At 44.3% G+C, this 23770-nt stretch overlaps 1 protein-coding gene across 3 annotated transcripts in view; it reads right to left on the bottom strand.

Annotated features, from left to right (window-relative positions):
• IFT43 (intraflagellar transport 43) overlaps positions 1-23764 on the bottom strand; it is a 45764-nt gene extending 22000 nt beyond the window's left edge. For 2 of the 3 annotated variants that reach the window (XM_019615767.2, XM_019615768.2), the window contains exons 1-3: positions 23571-23764; positions 17206-17235; positions 7673-7740 (exon numbers count right to left, since the gene is read on the bottom strand). In XM_019615767.2, coding sequence (XP_019471312.1) covers positions 7673-7740; positions 17206-17235; positions 23571-23651 — 179 coding nt within the window. In that variant the 5' untranslated portion in view covers positions 23652-23764. The remainder of the gene's footprint in view (positions 1-7672; positions 7741-17205; positions 17236-23570) is intronic. The other variant, XM_003206622.4, reaches the window with a different exon arrangement.
• Between the last annotated feature and the right edge of the window lie 6 nt (positions 23765-23770).

Below are 23770 nucleotides of genomic sequence, written 5' to 3'. Positions count from 1 at the left end.
GCTGCTGGAGGCGGGTGTGAGGGGACCGGCTGCCAGGGGGGCCTGCAGGGCCGCACGTTGCGAGGTGCTTCGCAGGGCCCGGCAGCCCGGGGAGAGTCTCATCTGCCTGCCTGTTCTTGGCATGTCTAAACCACTTCCCTTTATTTTAATCATAAAACCAAACAAACACCGTACGCTCCCGCTCAAGCATTTTGTCCGTGCCCATCACCGCGGTGAGTGGGTGGTGAGCCACGAGCAGCAGCTTGTTCAGCAGCCTGAGGCACAACTCAGCACACATCCACACTGACGCACCAGTGAGCGCTCCCAGCTCCCCACATTTGGGGCTCGGTCACTGCTTGCTCGCTGGGGCACAGCGGGTGGAGAACACCCACCAAAGCTCCACAGTGCAGAACCGCAGTGGTGCTGGAAGGCATTACACAACACGTCCTGACAGCTATCTCGTTTCACCTTCCTTGGCTTCTGAGCAGTTGTTCAGGTTTCTGAACACACCTCTCCCAGGACTGTGGCAGCCTGGAAAAAACTCCTAAAATCAAGCCGAACTTTGCCATCAAAACAGCACCCTCACCGGAGCCAGGACTGCAGCGAGCCTTTATTTCTGTCATAGGACACCATCTCATGGCCCTCCACTCCCAAGCCCAGGGGCACATGGGTGTGTGTTGGTCACATTTCCTCAATGGGGTTTGGGCAGACACACAATTGTGGAACCTGTAATGGTCCTACAGATGACACTCTGGTGCCTCACATCTCCTTGGGGTGCCTGGATCGCATGCTAAGTGCTGCATGGGTGGAAGAGGGGCACGGCAATGAGCAAGCACTCTCTGCAGGACAAAACCTGGGCTGGAGTGCCTCTCCTATGAAGAAACATTGAGGGAGCTGCATTTTTTCAGTCTGGAGAAAAGGCCCTGGACAGACTTCATTGCAGCCTTACAGTACTTGAAGGGAGCTTACAAGCACGACGGCAACTGATTTTTCACACTGTCTGACAGTGATAGGACAAGGGTGAATGGCATTAAGCTAAAAGAGGAGACATTTAGGTTAGATAAGAGGAAGAATTTTTTCCACTCAGAGTGTGGTAAGGCCCTGGCACAGCTGCCCAGAAGCTGTGGGTGCCCCATCCTTGAAGGTGCTGAAGGCCAGGCTGTATGGGACCCTGGGCAGCCCGAGCTGGTGGGGGCAGCCCTGGTGGGGGTGTATGCAGACGTTTGGGACTGGGTGGGCTTTAATGTCCCTCTAGCCTAAGCATTTCTGTGATCCTATGATTTGACAGACACTGTGGCTGAACAGCTCTTGCTGACATGGGTGTATGAGGCACTAGCCAATCTGTAGCAGAAACCCTGTTTTTCTCCTCATGTCCTAGTATACAGGCTTACTTAACAGAAATAAGAAAGGAAGAAAGCTCTGGCAAGCAGGCTTTAGGAACTGGCACAAGAGAACAAGTGGGCAGATGCAGTTCACAGGGTTGCTGAACCTCAGCCTACACACTTGCATCGTCCCTGTAACAGATGTTCCCAGGGTGCCCCAATCCACTTGCTGGTAAAGAGCCGACCAGCAGAGCTGCTCTGAGCTCCCACTGAGCAACAGAAAAAACAACAACACTCAACACAAATTCCTGCTGTGTGGGAAAACAGCACTGCAGCTTCTAGAGGTATCCACCACACATCTTTGTTCCCTGAGAACGGGGACTCCTGTCCAAGAGATCACATCCTCAGTCTCCAGTGAGCACCGGGGCCAACTCTCACATCAAATGGGGTTACAGGAACATTTCAGTTTCCATTTAAAGGGAAACTTACATTTCTCATTGTTATGATTACAGAGAAACCAACTGCTAAAGGAAACAGAACTAGAATGCAAAGACAAAGAAGATGGGGTTCTGTGTTTTTTCCCCCCAAATCCCACAACAGAAAGCAAACTCCAAATTCTGAAGGACTCAGCCAAAGTCTATTTATTCGTGTCATTGAAAACGTTATACTAAAAACAAAAAAATAAAAAATAAAAACCACAAAAACTCAGACAAACTAAGTGTAAGTGCCACCTTGTGCTGCCATCTGAGAGCCATGTCTTCTAAAAAAATGGTATCTAAAAAACTTGGGAACAATAGAGTGGCTATACAGAAAAGGGGAGGACAAAGGGAAATGGGGGCAAACAAGTAGATCAGGGTCACCTTAGTTCTCTTTCTACAGGTAAACTGCATCAAGCCAGACTTTACAGTCAGTTTAGAGGTGACCTAAATAGGCCAGACAAGTTTTTAGCCTTGGCTTTGACTGATTCAAAAGAGTTCCAAGTTGGATGTGGTCTTCAAGAGTGCTTTGCTTTTTAAGCCCAAACTATTTGGGACAGCAAGTATGGTCTTCCCTGGATGTGCCGGTAAATTCCTTGGAGATGCTGAGAATTAAGGAAGGAAAATGCTTTGCTTTCAATCAAAAAAATGAGAGACTTCACACTTTGCCATCTCAGCAGCTTACATGGACTGCTACCAAAATGTCAAATATCATGCTTTTGTTGTGCAGGCTCCATTTTCCATTTCCTAAGGGAGCAAAATTCTACAGCCCTTCTACTTCTTCAATTGTCCAGTGTCTTTCAGGAAAAAGACAAAGAAAACTTCACTAATAAAGAAAAAATAAGCAGAAAAATAGCTTAAAAAAAAAGAACAAAAGCCCAACTCTTTTTCCAGGCTCCTCTGGGCACTGCAAAGACACAGGTATGGGCATAAGTCTAGCATTTTCCCTTTGCTGGAAACCCTTGCTAGTCACACTGTACAGGATTAAAAGGAAAAAAATCCCGCATCACAGCAATGGTACTGAGGGATTCTCAGATGACTCTTTTGTCTTTAAGGGAGTTTCAATTTTCTGCCAGTTATCTTTACTGAGTCTAAACAGAAACACCAAGGAGAGCTCACCCCAGCAATGACATGGAGGAACAAGAGGACAAGAGCCTGTTAGCATTCCTGGAACATCCAGCTTATTAAAAAAAAAAAAAAAAGAGTGAGAGAGAAAGGGAAGAAAAAGCCCACCCCAGGCCTGCACACTGCAGCTTACCGCCATCTTGATGTCCTTGATGCGTGCCGATGGCGTGGAGGCGGCTGGCACCAGAACAGCCCAAGAGAAGGAATGAGAGGCCAATGGAGATTTATGTGAGGAGAGTGAGATGGACAAGGTAAAATTGTCAGGAGGAGTTGTTAGAAAGTAAAATATATTGTGACAATTCCACTCCTGCCGTTCATCAATAAACTGACAGATCATTTAGTGTCAATTAGGAGTGATAGATGGACAAGTCCCCATGATCCTGGGCCAAAATTAATGGCTGGGAGGGAGAGGGTGATTGAAAATGACGGCTGACATTGAGAGGAAAGTCCTGAAGGTCCCCAAGGGGCTATTACTTGCCTCATTCCCTTGCAGATCAATGCAGGGACAAACCCAAAACAGACACTTCAAGACAAAACTTAATCAGACTTCCTTTTCTATCTTCTCCTTCTCAGTTGTGCCCCCTCACTTGGTAGCCTCGATCCCTTGTACCTTTGTACTCTTCACATCACTGAATACATCCACAGAGGGTGGCAAGATGCAGAGGGAGCCTGCTGTTGTCCCCACCACCAGGAGCTTGGCTCTGCTCCTAACATGGCAGGGTCATACAGAAGCCTAGTCCAAGATTTATCTCAGCATTGCAGGACTGGGAGTGGAGGGCAGACACAATGACACAAGCTTTTCCCTGCCATGTCAGATAGAGAACTTGTGAGCGCTTTACTGCTCCCACTTGCAAGACAGGGATGGCCGGAGGTTCTATAAACCAGGCACTCTTGAGGGTCATCTCATATAGATACAACATAGGATAGTTTAAGCCCATCTTCTTCAAACAGGAGGTTTTTAACTTTACTTAGCTCTAGAGACCTTAAATCATAAAAAGCCTTAATCTCTTAAATAACTTTCCTCCAGCTCCAGGGTGCAATCTCACCATTGCCCAACCTCCAGAGCCCTAAGTGATGTCTACACAAAGGTTGAGTTATCAATACCGTTCCGCTCTAAAGGTCATCCCAACTGCATCCACTTCCTTCTTATAGAACCTTAATATTTATCTTCCTGTGAAAGCCAATGCTAGACACTGTACCCACATATCTGTTCCAAAACATTCTGGTCATTCACCTAAATAAGCCCTAATTATTCCAATTCCATATGACGGAGCAGTCAGAAAAAAGAAGTTTCAGTTGTGGCTGGAGCACCTGTTGCTAAAATGCCAGGATCCATGTATAAGAAAGGAGACACATGGGATAAAAAAAAATAAAAATGAACAACATACTTACAGGAAGAAAAATAAAGGAAATTCTATAAGGAAAGTAGGATATAAGGAAAGTCAAATAGATGAGATCAGCAGAACCTGGAATTAAATGGATCTTCGAAACATCTCTTCTTTGTCAAATCCCCACCAGTATGCAAAAATGACTTTCTTTTTCCTTCTCCTATTGGCAGGCACTTTGTGTTTCTTCCTTCCAAAGCATGAGATAACCTGACAATAAAATCTTTGCTTTGCTTGACACAAATGTCAACACTGATGTTATTAAGGACATCAGTACAGCTTTCAGAATGGCACTTGAGCTCCATCCAGTGGTCGGAGCGATGCTTCTCTAGCATAAAACCATCTGTAATTACTACTATTTATGTAATGTCAGCAGGGTGCTAGGCTCCAAGCAGCTGCCTTGGTTCTTGGCTGGTCCCCTTTCCTGCAACACTGGGCTAGAATATTGCTGGGGCAGCAATGGGACTGCCTCTTCTCATGGAGAACTACTCTTTTCTCTCTGTACAATGCACAGTACATTCAGCTGCAGAGAACCCCATCAGCAAGCAAAAAAAGATTTCTGTGTCATTGCTTTGCACCATTTATTTGCTGATGGCAGAGGGCAAGTCTGAGGGTTTGCTCAGAAACTTACCTATAGTCCTCACTATTACCCATATCAACAAATTGGGACTCTTAGTAATGACAACTGTTTTACAGAGGTGCTGGGAGTCCAAAGTAATCACTCCGTGCTTGACTTTTAGATTATTTTTTTTTTAAAGAACAAGAAAAAAGTACAGCGTTATGATCATTCATGGGACTTTAATATCTGACACTTGTAAAAGCCATGGGAACTCGTGACAAAATTACTTTCTCTTCCTTGCACACAATCTGTGCAAATTAATTTTAAAACTAATTATGGACTGGAAAACTTTATGGGCTCTCCTCCTCTTCCTAACTTGCAAGAGTCTGAGACGGAACAAATGTAATGGAAGGAATCAGCAAGATGGTGAAAATATTTGGAAGTTCACTTTACTATGAGAAGAGTTGGATGGGTAAAGGCTGAGGAGGGAGCAGCAAAGGTAGAAAAACAGAAAAACACGCCACAAATTTAAATTCTAACCTAACAGGTATCCAGTGGAAACACAGAGAACAATTTCAAGCAATCATTTCAAACTGATAAAACTTGGAATTAGAAATACAGCAAAAAAGAGTTAAAATAGCCCTGCAGGAAAAGCAGTAAGTATGCAATTTTAACTGGCTGAAACTGTCAGAAACAGAACAAAAAGTTTATACCTCAAATAAGGAAGAGAACGATGCACAGTCAGAGACAAGACTTTCCCAAGTGGCTGCAGTATCCCATCTGACCCAAAATATATTCGCACAACAAAGAAAATCTAAGTCGCTCTCCTCACTCTCACTTCATAAGCAAAATATCACAGAACGTATTGCTGTCAGTTCAAAATTACTTACACAAAATTACTTAAAGCAATATACTTCCAAGTGTAGTCTGAGTTACACTGGCATAAGAGCTCTTTATGGCTGATTCAGATATGTTAATGGAAGCATGTTATTCTAGTGTATCGATATCTATCCCAGTGAAATTGGAGCAATGACTTGATGGTCTTCCAAACTGAGACAGACTGGTAGAAAAGCTATGGGGAGATAAAGCCTGAGAAAACAGAAACAAGAAAGCTACAGCAACATTGGTATGACATCAGCCCATCGATGACTCAGACTTTTCACATGAAGGTTCAACTCTGGGATATGTCACAAGGACAGCCTTACAGGCCAGCATCTCAGGCTTCTCTGAGGGAAAGGAAAAGAGATCAGCCTGTCAAGAATCTGCAGCTGAAGGGAAGAAATGACAAGGGAAGAGATGTACAAAAGCCTCATCCTTCCTACAACTAAAGAATGTCAGAGCAAACCTTCTCTTCATAAAATTTATTCCATAAAAGCTCTTAATACAAAGGAAGAGAATACTGTCAAGTATGACACAATACTGTATGCATGAATGAGCAAGGGGCACGTCTTCATCTTATGTCCCACTGGGCAGGGTCCTATGGGTAGAAGAGTCTGCAGCCCTCTAGCTCCTGCTCTGCTTCCAACCTTGTAGGAGTGTTTACTCCAAGCACCTGGTATATCCATTATCCATGCAACTGGGATGCTGGAGGAGCACTGCTGATAACTACTGCTCCAAATCTATCTGATAAGGCTCAAGTTAAACCACAGAAAACATCCTACAGCAGCACATAGCACCGTGCCATTATATCAGGAACCTGAGCACTGTCCTTCAGGGCACATTAGGCTCAACTCTGAATAACTGAATTAGCTCCTATCCAGTCCCTCACATAGCCACCAATTACATGATTTATTTTTCCTAAGCAATGCAATTCACCCTTGTTCTTTGCTATCACATTTCCATAAGATTCAGCTTGGTTCTACAAAGGGCTGATATATTCTTCGGAGACAAAGAGCGAGCCATAATTTCCCAAAAAAGTACTGTTGTACATCTTTCCCAGTTCCCAGAAAATACTGACTGTGTTACAGGTCTCTAGATGTGCTGTCCCATTCTCAAGGTTCCAAGAAAGAAAATATATAACTTTCTCCAGAAATCAGTGTCTCCAAAGCACATGTCCAGACAATGCACTTTTACTAAAGGCCTTAATATATACAAGCAATTTCACACTACTCAGTGGGCAGAGCCCTTCAGTCCTGTGAATAACAAGTGTAACAGCAAGGTAACTTTACAGCTTGATAAATAACAAATAGATTGAGACATCCTTCTGGTCTGAACTGTCTCTTAGTTCTGATACCTATCCTATTACAGTATCTGGGTATTTCTCTTAATGTGTCCTTCATAAGAATCAGACTTTTAAATATACATTCTACAATTTGAATAATTTTTTCTTCCATCTCTTCTCTCAGACCATCTCCATCCATCTCCATTATACCACAAGCCCATACACACATAAACATTAACTAATTTCATCTTTACCATCAAGGATAATCACTAAATCCTGAACAGTTCATTGCATGCTTGTCAGTGGGTCACTGACATGTGTCACTCTCCTGGAAAGTATGTGGGCAATCAAATCCCACCCCCAGCTTCTGTATTTAACATCCTTATTGGCTCCTTCCAGGAATCCCACGTGGTCTATACCAGATGAGGAACACACTGCCTCCTGAAGACAGCGATGTAAATGCACTTTATAGCCCAGACAGGTCAATCTGGAACCAAGCAAGAGCAATACCTCAAATGGTTTCAAGGAGTTACAAGGATATTGGAGACACCAACTGCAAGATCCAGAAAAAACTCTTCCAGTGCCTGCAATTCCAAAGCCCAACCAGTGATATTAAGTTAATCCATGCTGAAGCCCCTATTAATAAAGAAAGAGTGAGTACTCACTTGGTAGATGCCAGCACAGGATCAACTGCCCAGCCTCCTTGCCGGCGTGGGGGTTTAGGTGGTGGTTCCTTCAATAAAAAAAAAAAGAGAAGCTTTACAGCCAGCTCCTGTCAAGCCAATTCTTACACCAGCTCCACACACACACAGGCAACAATTTACCAAACAGATGGAGAGATAATGCTTAAAGTGCTGCTTATTCATAAAATAAAAGATATATAAGATAGTTTTATACATGTCTATGTAAACTGGACATACACTGCTTTAGTCAGTATCTTGACAAGCTTCAGGTCTGTGTGCCTTTGACTTGTTCAAGAGACAAAGCACAGCTGATCTGCAGAGGATATGCTGCACTCTAGAGCACGCTTCACTGGGATCAACTTCACTACTGCTGCTCACAGTTCAGTTGGGAGCATCATGTTCTACATGTTTGCTAGGACACAAGTCAGTCAGCACACATTTTGGACACAGTATTTTAGATGAGGAATCGCTCCCTAGAAAGATCTGCTTTTCCCCACTGACTAGAATAGGAAGTCAGATGACAACTACACCAAAGACCTGTAAAGTTAGGCAAGATGAACCCTGCCATCACCACCTCTGGGATGGTAAAGGGGTAAAGGGTTCACTCGGAGCTAGCAAACTCCCTGCTATTTTGTCTTGTGTGGCACTCGGCCGCATGGCAAGAGAAAACAAGAATTCGACTTGAGGCTCACAACAGGAATTTCCAAATACCAGGCCCACTATGTGAGAGCTGCCCAATGTCTTCTGCAGTTTGGGGCCCAGCCCCCTGCCTGAAGCACCTCATGCAGCAGCAGCTTAGTGTTCTACACAACATGCAATGCTGAAAGGAGAAGTAAGGTGAACCCAGTGGATGAATACTTATATATAGCTCCTGATTGTCACAGAATCATATTATCATTAAGGTTGGAAAAGACTGCTAAGATCATCCAGCCCAACCATCACCACCGTGCCCACTAACCATGTCTCTCAGTGCCACATCTACATGGATCTTGAACACTTCCAGAGATGGTGACTCTACCACAGTCTGTTTCAGTTGATGGTGCCCAGCTGCAACAGACTCATGAAGGAATGATCCAAAAAAAAGGATAATTGGCTAAAATAATGTCCAAAAATGGGGAAAACATGGTAAATGCAAAGGAGTCTAATCTGGGGTGAGGGAAAGAAGACATACAGCTCCCAAAGCTTTTATTAAGAAAGCGAATGGGCTGAGTGACTCCTGAGGATCTCTGACCTGACAAGGGGAAGCTTGCTTGTGAGGTGGGGTCAAACCTGAGCCAAAGCCAGATTGTCTCTTGTCACAGATGAGGAAGGGGATGAACTAACCCCTGATGGTAGGGGTCTCCCGTGTTTATTTCTTGATACAGAAGCATTGTTTGTGAGTGTGGGAAATGAAGAGAGCCTGCCAGGGGCAGCCACTGCCTGTTGCAGGGAGGGGGCACGACCCTGCATAGCTCCCTGATAGGAGCAAAAATAGTCATTCTCCAAAAATAAACAGGGAGCAGGAATGAGGCAGGAGCTGCAGTCCCAAAATACCAGCTTTCTTCGGCAAAGGGAGCACAGGAGGGCAGAGGGACAGGCAGGGAGCGTGAAACGCAGGAAACAGCCTCCTTATATGGGCTCATCCGCAGGGGACAGAGCTCAGTCGACTGGAATGACCATGTCACAGAATGTGAAGCCTTCAGGGGCCCAAGTGAATGGAGTTTTCTGATCTTGAAATGATTTCCCCAGATTCTTAAGATGCCAAACCAGAGAAGAGGCTACAGTGCCAAAAAAGGAGCATTTTGAATTCAGTTGATCTGGACACACCCAAAGCCCAGGAAAATGGGGAAAAACACACCACATATGGGCGTGTGTGCCCACAAAAACATCCCTATTCCCATTACACACACCCCTACCTCAGAAACACACTCCCTCCCACACTGATCCTTCCCACGCAAACAGCCCTTCTCCCTCCTTCCCCTGCACCATCCCCCTGGTAGCCAGCAGGCCTTGCTCCTGAGCACAAATGTAACCGAAGAACCTGGGCGTAAACCTGAGGGAAAACACAGCATTTCCAAGGCACGTCAGTGCACTGGCAATTTAATTCCTGCATCACCAAAACCCTTCTTCAGCTCCAAGAGAAGCAAAGTTGGGCACTTCAGATAGAAGTGTGGTGAGAATGGCTGCCCCAGCCCATGCGACTCCACTGTGTTTAGGGGGTTGGTTCCCATGTCTTCCCAGTTTAATAATGTATTCCCATTGATCATACGCATCAGGCAGCCCTGAATGTCTGGCAGATGCTGACAAACACTTCACATACACCTACAGCCCTTTTATTCCTCTTGCAATAAATCAGGTAATTCTTTTTGAGCTGCCCACAGGAGCACTAGCAACAGGAAAGGCAATGTTACCTGTCAGCTGAGAATAAATAGTTTTTCTTTGTTAGTTGTCTGGAAAGTGCCATAATAAGGTCACATGCCACAAGCACTCCTGTCAAGTAAATAAACTTACCTTTCCCACTTTAAAATGCAATTTACAATTGAGAATGCAATGTTGTGCATTGCCGTAATATGGTCACAGTTAGAGAAGTTGCAACTGCAAGCAAGCTTGACACAGAAAGTGAGAAGAATGTCAATGTCAGAGGAAGCAGAGCAGAAATGAAAGATGCTGTTCTTCTGTCATGGAGTAAATGTGCTCCTGAACACGTCCACCTGATGAAAATTACTGTGGGCTTTAAAATGATCAGAACCTGTCGGTACTACCTGCCATATCAAAGGCAAGAGTTTCATTACACATACAAAACTATGCACCCAAAGTGGTTTAGTGTTCAAAACACAGAGAATCCACCAGCTCCTGACAAAAAGAGTTCTCTCTCAACTGCTGCTGCTCAGTCGGTTTCACACCATTAACTAATCACTTGTTCACCAAGGCTTGCTTTTCTGCTTCAGTTGTCAATTCCTTATCTCCAGATTTCCCCTATCTTAGTTTCTGCAGACTCTCACTTTTTTTCAGGCATGTTGCCATGTTCTGTATCTCCTTCTGATTTTTTCTCAGAAATTCAGTTTGGTGCCATTTTCCCAAAGGCAGGGTTTCCCAGGTACTCCTACCAATGCTTTCATACTACCACCACAATCAGGATTTTATCTCCCATTTGGAAAACTACTGGTCTTCCTCAGCTTACCTGAATCCCATCTCTCTTTTATTAAAGAAGAAATTCTACCTTCTTCTCCAGGATCTTTCTTATCAGATGGATGTAAGATTCTAATCCAGCTTCCTCATTAAGGCAGAAATTTCCAGGCTACTTGTCTGCTCATGTCTGCAGCTTGGAAGGTGCTAGCTGTGTGTTGCTTCCCTCATGGAAGCAACTAACTGGAGGATCCAGTGATATTTCTGTTGGACCCACCACGACACAGGCAGATTATGGGCATTTTGAGTCCCTCAGATTCTCAGAAGGAGCTGGAAATATGGATTAATTTATCAACATGACAACTCCTTTGAAACAGCAAACACTCCATGCAGGGAGGTAGGGACTCAAGTGATATTGACAGTACGCAGCAGAGGACACACAATCTTTCTCTTGTGCAGTACATCTCCTTAAAATGTGTGAGATCTGTGTTCTCCTCCATATACAAACATGGTGATATTTTTGTTTGGCATGTAAGCACCTTCTTTTCATCCAATGATGGCCATGAAGCAGAAAGGAGTATGGCCAGACCCGAGTTTCCGTTCCTCCAGCAAGTTGCCAGAGGCTCCCTGACTGCGGGAAAGCCGATTTCCGCAAACAGCCCTCAGTAATTAGTTTTGACTGTTGCTCGTTAAGGAGCTGTAAGTCAAACAGCCCTGCTACTTCTAAGCAGCCACATAACATTCACAACCTATTCACATCTCAAAGCACATATGATATCAAAAAGGGATCTGTTCCCAGTTGTATGCAAGCCTTGTATTTTTGCAAAAAGTGGCCCATCTCTGCTAGCCTTCTCTATCACATCCACAGACTGCAGAAGTAATGCATCTCCTCCAAGGACTTCTGCACAGCTACAGTGCCTAACAGAAAAAACTGGATTCTCATTTCTTCCACAGTCTGTTGTTCTTCATAGTCACTGACATCCCTTTATTAAGGAAAAGGCTATTGAGATGGAAACATTTCTTGGGGGGCTTCAAATATTTTGACATCTATCACAGCAAGTAAAGGAACAGCTCATCTTGTTAAATAGCTGACAAGAACCTCTTCCCTAAAACAACAGACAGCTCTGGCTAAGTAGCACGTGCACCTGCTAGGGAAGCTGTCATACTGCAGTGTGTGATACCTTAACTTGTCTCAAGAGTTACTGCTCTCCTCTGCATGAAAACAGTGCACAATAATCTGATTCTATGAGCAAAGGATTACCAAGCAGAAACCTCTCAGAACTACAGTTACAAGGCCATGCCCCTTCCAGCCTCCCAAGATGTAAATGTCTATCAACCCACTTGCTTTTACCTTGTGCTATATACTGACAGACATTCACATCCACCTATACCCCTCCTACAGTTCTTCTTCTGCCTTCAGATTGGCCTGGGAGCACTTGAAGCATGAAATATATGCGTGGAAGGAAAAAGAAAAGCTGATAATAAAATTATTTTCCATGGTTTTGCCCATAACCCAAATCAAAGTGGCCAAACAGGAAGGATACCACTAAAAAAGCTGGGCAACACAGCTGACTAGAAATGCTATTTGAGTAGATGTCATCAAAAGGCTCAAGATAATCTCAGGAAATTGAAAATAGCTGCCTTGCCAGCCAGGCACTTGGGGTACACAGGAGAGAGGCAGCGGAAGGCCTTGGTGAGCTTGGGCCACACAGTGCTGGGGCTCACACTGGGGAAGTTGGCCTAATTAGGGAACAGAAGTTCAGCTGCATTTTTGAGATTCCTCCTGGAGAACCTGGCCAACTTCCAGCTGAGCGGTCCCCGGGAACGGGCTGGGAGCCCTGCAACTCTACAAGTAACCAGAAGGCCACTGGAGAAAAATATGCAATCCTTGAGAAAAGGAAGCAGGTAAAAAAAGCCAGTGCTGCTTCAGATAGTAGTGGAGTGTGTTTATAAGCATAATGCAAGAACCCAAACAGATGACAGAGACTAGGACACACAGGGACATACTTAGCCCAGTCCAGAACAAACACACATATAAGTAGGGTATTAAAAATGTGCACCAGCTTTGAGAACCCTCCCAGATTCTCAGAAATGCCAGTCACTTCAAGAGCTATTGCCAGTCCATCCCACTCCCAGCTAAATGCCTAAGAAGGCAAAACCCTGGCAACAAACCATACATGAAAAGTAGCCTTACTCTAGTGAGAGTTCTTCTACAAGTTGAAGGTCACAGGGAAGAGCAGAATGCTGGAGAGAAAAACAATGCAGTAAGACTGCAGGGTCTTTGGGATGTGAACTTTTTGTCCCAGTCACTCACCAACATTCTCTAGATCTTACTGTCATGCAAGTCATAGATCCAAAAAAGGGTTTTAAGAGGCTGCATTACAACTATACGCGTCTTCTTAAGCCATTAACACTCTGGACTAAAGAGGCTGGACATTGCCTAAAACAGTATCATTGTTTTTGCATAAATAAAGTCCCCCAGTAAGCACATGGATGACTGCATCCAGTGTTTGGATCCTCAGTTCCACATTTCTAAACAATGGGCAAGAAATGTGGGGAAGACCACTAGGAGAGTGCCTGCAAGGCAGATTGAAACCAGATCAGACAACAGAATGAGTTTGGAGTTGGGTGCCAACCACTGTGCTCAAGTAAGCAATGGGTTAGGAAAATACCGTTCTGATTAAAGGCCCTGATCATACAGAGCCCAAGGCCATGTCTACACCACAGGTGCAGACACACCTGCAAGTAGGATTCATGTGAGTCAGCTCCACTCTGTAAACAGTCTAGCTTTAGTTAGTTCAGGTAACCAAGCTGTGCCACAGCTCAGCACTGCACAGCCAGCGCAGGCTGCTTCTCATCAGGACGTCCCTGAGTCATCTGCACTGTATTTTAGGTTGCAAAGATATAACCTCACCAAACTGGGTCACTCAGCAACACAGGTCTGCAATTGGCTTCACATTTCAGCTACTTAAAACTTCGATAGCTGCTCCTCCAAAAAGCATTTATTGAAAACATTTGTTCTTGACATGTCTTCTTAACCTAAAAAGCAACAGCCCATTTTTTCCCATTCAAACCGTTTTAAAAGCACTGGGATCTGGAACTACAGAAGAACTTGGCTGCCCCTCTGGAGAGGTCAGATCTTCATTTCTTTGCAGTTGTTGCCTTAAAGCATGTCATCAAATTTTGAATGACTAGGAAGCATAGAAGTCACCAACCACCTAGTGAGGGGTCAAAAATCAGGTGTTCTCCCCCAGCAAAGGACTTCAAGACTACCTATGGCAGGTCTACCAAAACAGAGCTATAAGACAAGGTCCCAGCTGGATTCATTAGTCCTAGAACAGATGTCTCTCTGCACAAACGTTAGAGAGTCCTTTCCTGCAGCCCAAGATTGCTTCCAGTTCCCTTCTGCAAAGCAGAGCAGCTTCAAGGGAAGGGACTGAGAGCCTTCTCAGACCCAGAACAGCTCATAGCGAGAAACATGACTTCATCTTTAAGGAGGAAGAAGAGGGCAATAGAATCAGTGTCTTCCAGCTTGGAAAGGAGATGGCAGGTTTGAACTCTGAATTTGTGTGTAAAACATATGGCTTCAGCATCAAAATTAACATTTCCATCCCTGGTGGTCCCTGAAGAAAAAAGTCCCACACTGTGACTGACAACTCCAAAGCACTAGGATGGTGGAAGGGCTTGCTCTCCCACAACTCTGAGAGGTGCCAGAACTCCACAGGACAGCAGGGTTTCAGACACATCGCAGTTCCCAGCCTCTTTCTGTCACCTTAATTCCCAGCCCCATCTGACATCCTCTGCATACTACACAGGGTAGGGGCCTACAATGAGCTAAAATATTGATTTTGCTATGAGGACAAGGTATCTCTGCGGATTTGTGTTTAGGGAATCCCCACAATTTTCCTACGTGAACTTCTATCCCTCCTTTAAACAGGGGCTGAAGCAAATTCAAGAAGGGACTTCTCCAAGGCCCTAAAGCAAATCTGTGGCAAAGTCAGGAAGAGAACCCAGCAAAAACCTTGGCTCCCAGCCACTTTCATACTCCTGCTTATTCTGCCTCTGCAAACTAACTAAGATATTAGGATAAACCCTTTTCTTATACCATTGATCAGCCTTGCAGCCTTTGGCTTCATGTCCCAGGCAGCCTTGGAAGGCACAGACAAATGAATGACTCAACTGGCAAAAATTCAGATGTGAGATGAGTGGTTTGCCAGGGGATGCAAAACAAGTGTCTGAGCAGGCAGCCAGCCGGAGGGCAGGACTTCAGCAGGTACGCTCACATCAATGGCACCGGTTGGGTGTTTGCTGATATTCTGGCAGCCACAAACTTCAGAGCAGCATGAGGAAAGGGACCAAATCCAGGAAGAGTTCAGATTGTAACACTCAGCACAGCCCAAAGGGAGTTCAGAGGAGGGTTACATGAGCCATCAGAGGGACAAAGGGGCCAATTTCGGACATGATTCAAGAATCCAAGTATTTCAGTTTGTCCAGGCAGTGACTAAGGGAGGGATATACTGCAACTAGACAGTTTTGGATCACACAATATAAAGTTCTGCTAATAATTGGTTTGGAAGGGGGCTATGATACAATTAATAGAAGTCAGTAGGCATTTTAAACATACAAGTATTAAAAAGCTACAAGCAGACTACTGATCAGTCAGAGTCAGATTTCTGAATGCTCCGTTAACTGTTTTGTTACCCTTCAGAGGCATTTACAAACGGAAAAATACTTTCAAGCGTGACCGTGCTGCTTAATAAGGTGTGCAGGAGTTATCTAGATAGGAGTGGTTTCTGAGAGGGGATCACTTCACATTAAGGAAAACCTCCTCGCCGAGCACCACTGCATAACACCCCCAAAGCAATAACAATTGTTCACGTGGAAGCCAAATCAGTTTATTTGCTTTAATGAAATTGTGCAGCCAAGAGCCAGAAGGTGCCTGCAGCATGTGACCTGCCACCACTCAGTACAGCAGCTCTTCAGAAGCAATGAATTAGGGCAGTGCATGAAAGGTAGAATTAGTTCCAGTGAAACAACTGTAAGGACTGAGTTCACTGAGGTAACACATAAATAAATAAGAAAGTTTAAGACAATTACTATGAAAAAATTCTATTGGGTAAGTTCTTCCCAAAATAATACCCATCTGCAGGTAGTCTTTTTGCCTGATTTTTGGAAAAATGCTCTGGGTCCTGAAGCATCTGTCACTGACTAATAGAATCAAAGAATGGCTTGGGTTGGAAGGGACTTCAAGGATCATGAATCTCCAATGCCCCAGCCATATGCAGGGCCACCAACCTTCATATCTAATACTAGACCAGGCTGCCCAGGGCCCCATCCAACCTGGCCTTGAACACCTCCAGGGACGAAGCATCCATAGTCTCTCTGGGCAGCCTGTTCCAGCACCTCACCACTCTCTCTGTAAAGAACTTCCCTCTGACATCCAACCTAACTCTTCCCTCCCTCAACTTCAAACCTTTTCCCCTTGTCCTGCTGTTATCTACCCTTTCAAACAGTTGACTCCCCTCCTGTTTGTAGGCTCTCTTTAGGTACCGAAAGGCTGCAATTATGTCACCCTGTAGCCTTCTTTTCTCCAGGTTGAACAAGCCCAGCTCCCTCCACCTGTCTTCGTAGGGGAGCCCTCTGACCATCATTGTGGCCCTCCTCTGGACCCTCTCCAGCAGCTCACAGTGGATATAATAAACTCAGTGGATCTTTCCTACAATATCATCTCTAGCACCATCAAGAGAAAACTGAACAGTACTCAATTCTTACAGTAACCAAACGCTGCTGAGGCCAGAATTAATGAGATGGGTGATACAGGTTTCTTTTCTGGACTCCAAACTTCTTGAATGGAGCTACTACACTATGACAGAGTTGGTGCTTCAGCAGAAAGAATATGGGAAAGGATGCTTTAAATATCTAACATATACAAAGAGCTACTCGAGCAAGGAAAGACTCACAGGAAATACACAAGCACACAATTCTATTACTGCTGGCTGGCCTTCTCCTCTGGGGCACAGTGAGACTTTATAATCTCTTAAAACAAGTTTTCATGTTGTGGGAGTAAGCTAAACAAAGTGGACAGCACATGTAGGCTCTGTAATCCATCTGCTACTCTCTGTCCTGATTTTTAAATGAAAACAGAATGCCTTTTCAATGGCCACACATAGGTCTGTGATCTGAGTATGTGAAGCAGCAGCTGATAAGAGTAGCTTCCAGATAATAAGACAAAAAATTGTCAGCAACAGGAACAGAAAATGCAGGAGAGGCACTGCATCTCAGGAATGATTTTGCCTTACTCTCTAGCAATAGGGTCCCCTCCTATGGTAGGCCCCAGACACATCAATAGGTTAGCCTTACTAGTCCCCTTCAGAGACGCCAGCGTCTACCTAGAAAGCTTCTGGCCTTACATGGTCAACCTTTTCCTCAGGGTCTTCATCCTAGAAGGATAAGGAGGGGAAAGGAGAGAAATTAAAAGGAAAAGCTATGGAATTCTGCACAAAATAGCTTGAAGATTGATATGAACTGTCCTGCAGCATATACTATGCAACCTTAATCACTTGAACAAAGTGCAAAGTTGATCCCACTACTGTAAGGTTTTACATCCACAGTCATTTACACATACTGTGATACCACAAAGGATGCCTGTTTGACTGCAGTGGCATGAAAAGTGGACAGCAATCATATCAATAAAAGGAATACTAAAAAAAATTAAATTAAATTAAATTAAAATAAAAAAAAACACTACCATAAGAGCAAGAATAGAACTAACCTAGTGCGAGAAAGCCCATGGTACTCAGGCATGTAGGACTCTAGAAAGATCTGAATGGCCAGACTCTGTAACTGTGCCAGTCCAGAAAAGATGCTGGAGCTGTCATAGTGGGAGTTATTCACCATAGCTGACTGTACCCCTTTTTTGGGAGACAAAAGTCAAATTCTCCAGTTGCATTGGTAGCTGTAGCAGTTAGCTTGAGATAGCCCTAGCTGACAACAGCGTTGTATAAGTATATGAACTTTAGTTAATCCTACTGTAGAAGGCAACAGCTTAGTTATAAGGCAGATGAATAACTACATAAAGCAGCCTGTTAATCACCATGAAACTTGTGAACTCTCTGAGAATCTTTCTGACTAATGCTGCCAGAAGAAGCACAGCAACAACCGGTTGTTAGGCATCAAATGCACGGAGAAGGCAATTGAAGAACCCAGTAATTTCTACACAATACAAGAAATAACAGAATAATTCAGGGAGAAACTATAGGTATCCTAAGATCCTGTACAAGGACTAGGGCTGAAACCACTATTCTAACCCACTTGACCTTTATCTGGACTGCATTATCTCTCTGGTGGAGAAGGGAAGTCATGTAATTTATAAATACATCTCCAATTAAAATATTTTGGTATCTGAGTCCACTTAGTCTCTGTGTTGCCATTTGGTCTTCTGGCCTTATTAAGACAGGAACAGAGGGAGCCTACATGCAGTTAATAGGGCAGTAGGGTACAGAAGTCCATATCAGAAAGCAAAGTAAATAAAACCAGGTTGACCTAACCAATAAAATCTGTTGGAACTGTGTATCTGTTAACCAGGGAATCCTTATTCTTGTATCTGACAGCAAAAAGACTTCTGCAGGGTCCAGCACGATCTAAGCTCCTCTGGATGTACAGATGCCAGGTGATACAGGACTCAGTCACACAGAAGGAAATCCTGCTGGACAAGACATATGGAAAAAAGCATTTATATAACTACTTTTTTGAGCACTCTTCCATCCGGGTTTCATCCTCAGCAACTGACATGCAGTCGTCTATTCGCTTGGTTTAGATAACCAGAGTTCTATTTAAATGAAGCTGGCATGTTAGCCTAAAGAATGTGGCCTGAAGCCACTACCAGGGCATCTGTACGCTGACTGGTAGAAGTCCAAGGAGCTGCTCTGTAAAATGCACCAGTGGGAACATCTGCCCAGCACACAGCAGAGGCAGTTCAATATTTTGTCTGTACACTTGCCTATGTAAGATTTTTGAAGATAGAAACATTCTTTTTTAACTATCACTCAAGGACTACAACCTCATAGGCATGCTTACAAATAACGGGTACCTGTCATAACCTAGCAATGGTTGTGCGTGTGAGGGAAGAGCACTCTTTCAGAAGTGAAAGAACAGAGCCTTTCCCCAGGCCTGGGTAAAACATGCAGAAGAAAATGACAGTTCTGGACAAATTCTGCCATTATGTGAAAGTAACCCTTGTCCTACCTGTAAGGAGAGACCCCCAGCACAGCCTGGTAAACCTCATCCTTCAGGCTGGTGCACTGCCTACAAAAAAGCAGTCTCTTCAGAGGATCTACAAAGCGCTGCAAGAAAGACACTGACAACATCACGTAGGGTTTGTAAGAGCAGAAACTCAAGAAAGTCTTGAACAAAGTCCCAAAGGAGCCTCTCCACTGTAAGATAAAGAGAAAACAGACTGCATAAGCAAAATAACACAAAAATATTTTTGCATATTGATTTCTTATGGAACAACAGATAGCTCACTCCTGCTGAGGAGACACAGAAAAGGAAAAAAATGCTGATATACTTAAACAGAAGGCTTTTCCACTCAGCTTTCCAAATCAATCTCCTTAAGAGCTCTGAATCTAGCTGAATATTTTATTTTGGTGAATGTCATCGAGCTAGCATTCAGGCAGTTGGACACAGCAATGCTAGAGCCAGGACTTTTATTCTAGACGAGCATCCAGAAGTCCTGGTAGAATGCGAGAACAAAGATCTTCAACAGATCTCATTGTATCACCCACCCCACCCTTTGCACAAATAACACGACCAGCTCAAGTCTGTCCCATTTTGCCAGAAACCCGACAGCATCAAGATGAGTAAAAAGTAACACAGCAAGCCAGAGGATGGGAAAGGCCTCCCAATGGAAAATGGATATATTACCCTTCTGAAAATGAATGTTTGAAATGCAGAGTTCTGGCATGCAGCAAGTAGATTTATCTCTAGGAATTCCCATTTACAACATATTCCCCTGGGTGCTCAAGAAGTGCCTGCTAATTTGCCAAGGAGCTCTAAAGACCAGGAACACGCACAACCACTGCTGCAGGAGGATGCTGACTGCACCAGTTACAGCAAATACTCATGTTCCTTCTTGCCCCCTGAAAGAGTATACAGCTGCACTGTTGTGTGTTGGTACTTGTACTTCTGAAAAGGCAGGAATGCTCTGCATGTTAGATGGCAGACTGTCAGCTTTATGACCCTTAATGAGCTCCTCGAGGAGTCTGAATTTGAAGGTAATGCAGATAATTTCACACAGGAATGGGAGCTATCAAACAGATTTGGCCGGAGGAATCAGAGAGACTACTACAGTTCAGGAATTTATTGCATAAGAGCAAACGATGCATATACTCAACAGGCAGACAAAAAATACTAAGGTATCGTGTTGCTTTATAAAGCTTGGAGGATGTATAGCAGGCTCCAAAGCACAAGAGACTGCAGTTATGTCCGAGGGAACTGGTTTCCACAACACATTTGTGAAGAAGACAGCTGATGAGACGTACCACTGTCTGAAGTCTCTTTTTAAAGACAGAGTCCAGGTCAACAAAAGATCTGTGGTAATCTGATACACTCCAAGTCAGAAGGTTTGCCTATTGACTTCAAAACAAAGATCTTTTTAATTATGCTAAATGAGTTCACTCCACAAAGTGATTTCCTTGCAGTAAGTGCAAAAGCTGAAACATGGACAGACAGGTACTTTCTGCTTCCTTCAAGCAAGCTGTTCTGATTGTAAAACACATCCAGAGTGGTTATCAGCATCAAGAAAAGAACAGAACAGGAGGACAAATGAGGTGTTCTCATCACAAATTTTAGTTGAGTGTAGGTTGCATGGACTGATACAAACATTAAAATAAATAAATGAAAATCAAGATGACTCCTATAACAGTCCTAAAACCCTGAGGTACAACCAAGAACAGAATCACTATCCCAAATGGAAAACTCCCCACAGAACTGTCAATACAGCAAAGGCTTAGGACAAACCTCTGTCTTCAAAATCACTAACAGGAATAAAATCTGCTGGGCTGAAATAATTACATGGAATCTCCTCCACTATGGTCAGTCCCAGTAAAAAAAAAATATGGCAGGTTGTTTTTTTGCTGTTATTGTTTTTGTTTTGTAGTTTCTTTTAGTAATGCTTCTTGAAAAGATTTCAAGATGACCAGTGGGCTGAATGAGACACCTATTGTAACAGCTGACCCCACACTTTTGAGATGAGCCAAGCTTCCAGAAAAGTAGAACACGGTTGCCAGCCCAGGGTGAAGGAAAACATGAGATTAATTCTATTAAATGCTCTTTTTCTTATCAACCATGGCCATGTATGAATGGCTTCCAATTCCAGAACAAAGGAAAAGGCTGAGGATACAATGCATTTTCTCTCTTCTCCTATAGCTCCAAGGTTTTCAGTTAACAAACTGAAAACTTAGGTTTCTTTCAGCAAAGAACTGTCTGAAGGGAGACGACTGACAGTTTTCTTCCTGGTGGTTAAGATCCAGTAATAACATATTTGAACTGTTTAAGGCGTGGAAGGCCTCACCCTTCTGCTGCTGAAAAGCTCACTGCCTTCAGTCAGAAGATTCTACTTCTTATTCCTCTCCAGGGATGTCCAAGGATTGAAACCTTTTTGATCTCTCCACAGCTGTTATAATGCCTGTGACATTAGCCATACTAAGCACAACCACAGTGTAAGTTACAATCAGTTGCAGCCCTACCACATCCTTTTCCAGGCAGGGAATCAGTCCATAAAGGAGGACAGCCAATTGTGGTGAGAGAACAATTAGAGTGAGCCACTCTCACCTGGAAGCAAATCAGTGTTAACACCTGCTTGCCCCACCAGCTGGCTTCTAGGACTTTCTTTATCTATGAGTCCCATTGTTACTTTGGTTTTTAAATTACCAAAATAAATGCATAAAAAGCTACATTTGCTTTGCAAACATCTAGTATGTCCTGTCAGGCCTTTCTAGTGCTTCAATGACAAATGGAAGAAAGCACAAAAGAAACCACCTGCTGCTGAGGTCTCTTGCCAATTGGGGAGAGTGATAGGACTCACTGGTAAAGCAGGGGATTGCCTCTTATCTCCTGAGCTTCTTCACAGGGACATTCGGCTCTTTATTATGCAAGAGCTGAGATTTTTTGGGGGGAGGCTCTGGAGAGAACTCATTACAGCCCTCCCGTACTAAAAGGGAATTTAATAAGCAGGAGGGAGACTGACTTTGTATACAGTCTTATAGTGCTAGGACAAGGGCAAATGGTTTTAACCTAAGTGTCCCCTCTTTTAGTTTAGATAAGAGGAAGAATTTCTTCCACTCAGAGGGTAGTGAGGCACTGGCACAGCTGCCCAGAAGCTGTAGGTGCCCCATCCCTGGAGGTGCTGAAGGCCAGGCTGGACAGGGCCCTGGGCAGCCTGAGCTGGTGGGGGGCAGCTCTGCACATGGGAGGGGCTGAGACCAGGTGGGCTTTAAGGTCCCTTCCCACCCAAGGCACGTGGTGATTTTAGAATAATATCAGCTAGTCATGTGAAATAGACACAGATGACTGCCCAGCCTCAACTGGATGAACGACATCTTGGCGAGTATCAGTTATTCCTCTTACTGTAGATACTCTTCTTCATTCTCCAGTATCCGCAGCAGCACCAAAAATAGTTGGTTTGATTTGCCAGTGGAAAGTGATTTAACTATAGAAACCAGAGCACTCAATTTTTTCCTAAGGTGGCAGGGAAGCAGTGCTACAAAGAGGATGAACCCTATAGAGTTTAAGTCTGTTCTTTCAGTTGGTACCAGAGTGCTCAGCAAAGCAAATTGGTCTTGCAGTTCAAAGAAACCAAGGATATGTTATGCTGGAAATTGATACACAAGCACTTCAAAAACCAAAGTATTATTCTCATTTACACAAATATCACAGTCAGTAAGCTGGAAGTCTTAGGAGCCTTTTGTCCATTTGAAGGTGACAGGGAGAACACTTTATGTCTTTTCTTGACTGGTACTCATTTCAGCAGGAAATGCCTATGGAGAAGCCATGCAAACATCAGAGAGTGAACTCCCAGGTAGAATTTGAGGATTCTGCAGCACTAAGCAAGATATCAAATCAAAAGGTTCACCTCTTATCTTCCTGGTTATTATAGGATGGTGCCTCACCCTCCTGTGAGAGAAGGGATCCAGGCAGCCTTCTACTTTTTGAAGAGGTACTGACAAGAACAGACTCTGAACAAAAGTCTATCTCCAAAGTCAAATGGGAAACCAATTTGCACATTATCACAAAGCCTCACATGCTGCAAAACTGGCTTCTAGCATGACCTCTGTAGCCTGTGAGCAGAAAGATGGAAGCTTGCTACACAAGCTTGATATTGACCACCAGAAACTGTACTCTGGCTCCTGCCAGATGCAAATGAAAAGTATCTGCTTACCTGTACTCTGCCTTGCTATCACGGGTGGTGAAACACTGGTAACAAAACAATAAGCCTCTATGTATGTATGGGAAGATATGCACGGATGGGAGGAAGAGGTCCCAGTCTGCTTGTTACTACTCCACACCTCACCATGAGGAACCAGAACCCCATTTAACAGCTCTGTGAACCCCGCACGTGGTGCTGAAGGCAGCATGAGGGAAGGGGCAGGGAGCCACGCGGATTCAGCTCTAAGGATAAACTTCGAAGGGTAACGCACGTAATGAGGGAACGAATCTCAGAAGACAATAACAAGCTTCCGTGCGGGACACAGCGAGGATCTCCTGGAGGGACACCCACCTCTCCCGTGGACGCAGAAGAGGAGTTCTTCCTGCTGAGGCCCTCACCAGAGAAGAGGTCCGGGCGAGCCCGCCGGCCCATCCTGGGCACCTGTGCCAGAGAGGGAAACGCAAAGGGACGAAGGGCACGCAGTTACCGACACGAACGGCTTCAGGTGGCCCGCAGAACAGCGGCCATAGCCGCGGGACAGTCGGAGGGGA

This window comes from Meleagris gallopavo, chromosome 5 (genome assembly GCF_000146605.3).
Source record: "Meleagris gallopavo isolate NT-WF06-2002-E0010 breed Aviagen turkey brand Nicholas breeding stock chromosome 5, Turkey_5.1, whole genome shotgun sequence".
Lineage (NCBI taxonomy): Eukaryota > Metazoa > Chordata > Aves > Galliformes > Phasianidae > Meleagris > Meleagris gallopavo.
The sequence above is the reverse complement of the archived record's forward strand: the minus strand, read 5'-3'. Positions and strand labels throughout refer to the sequence as shown.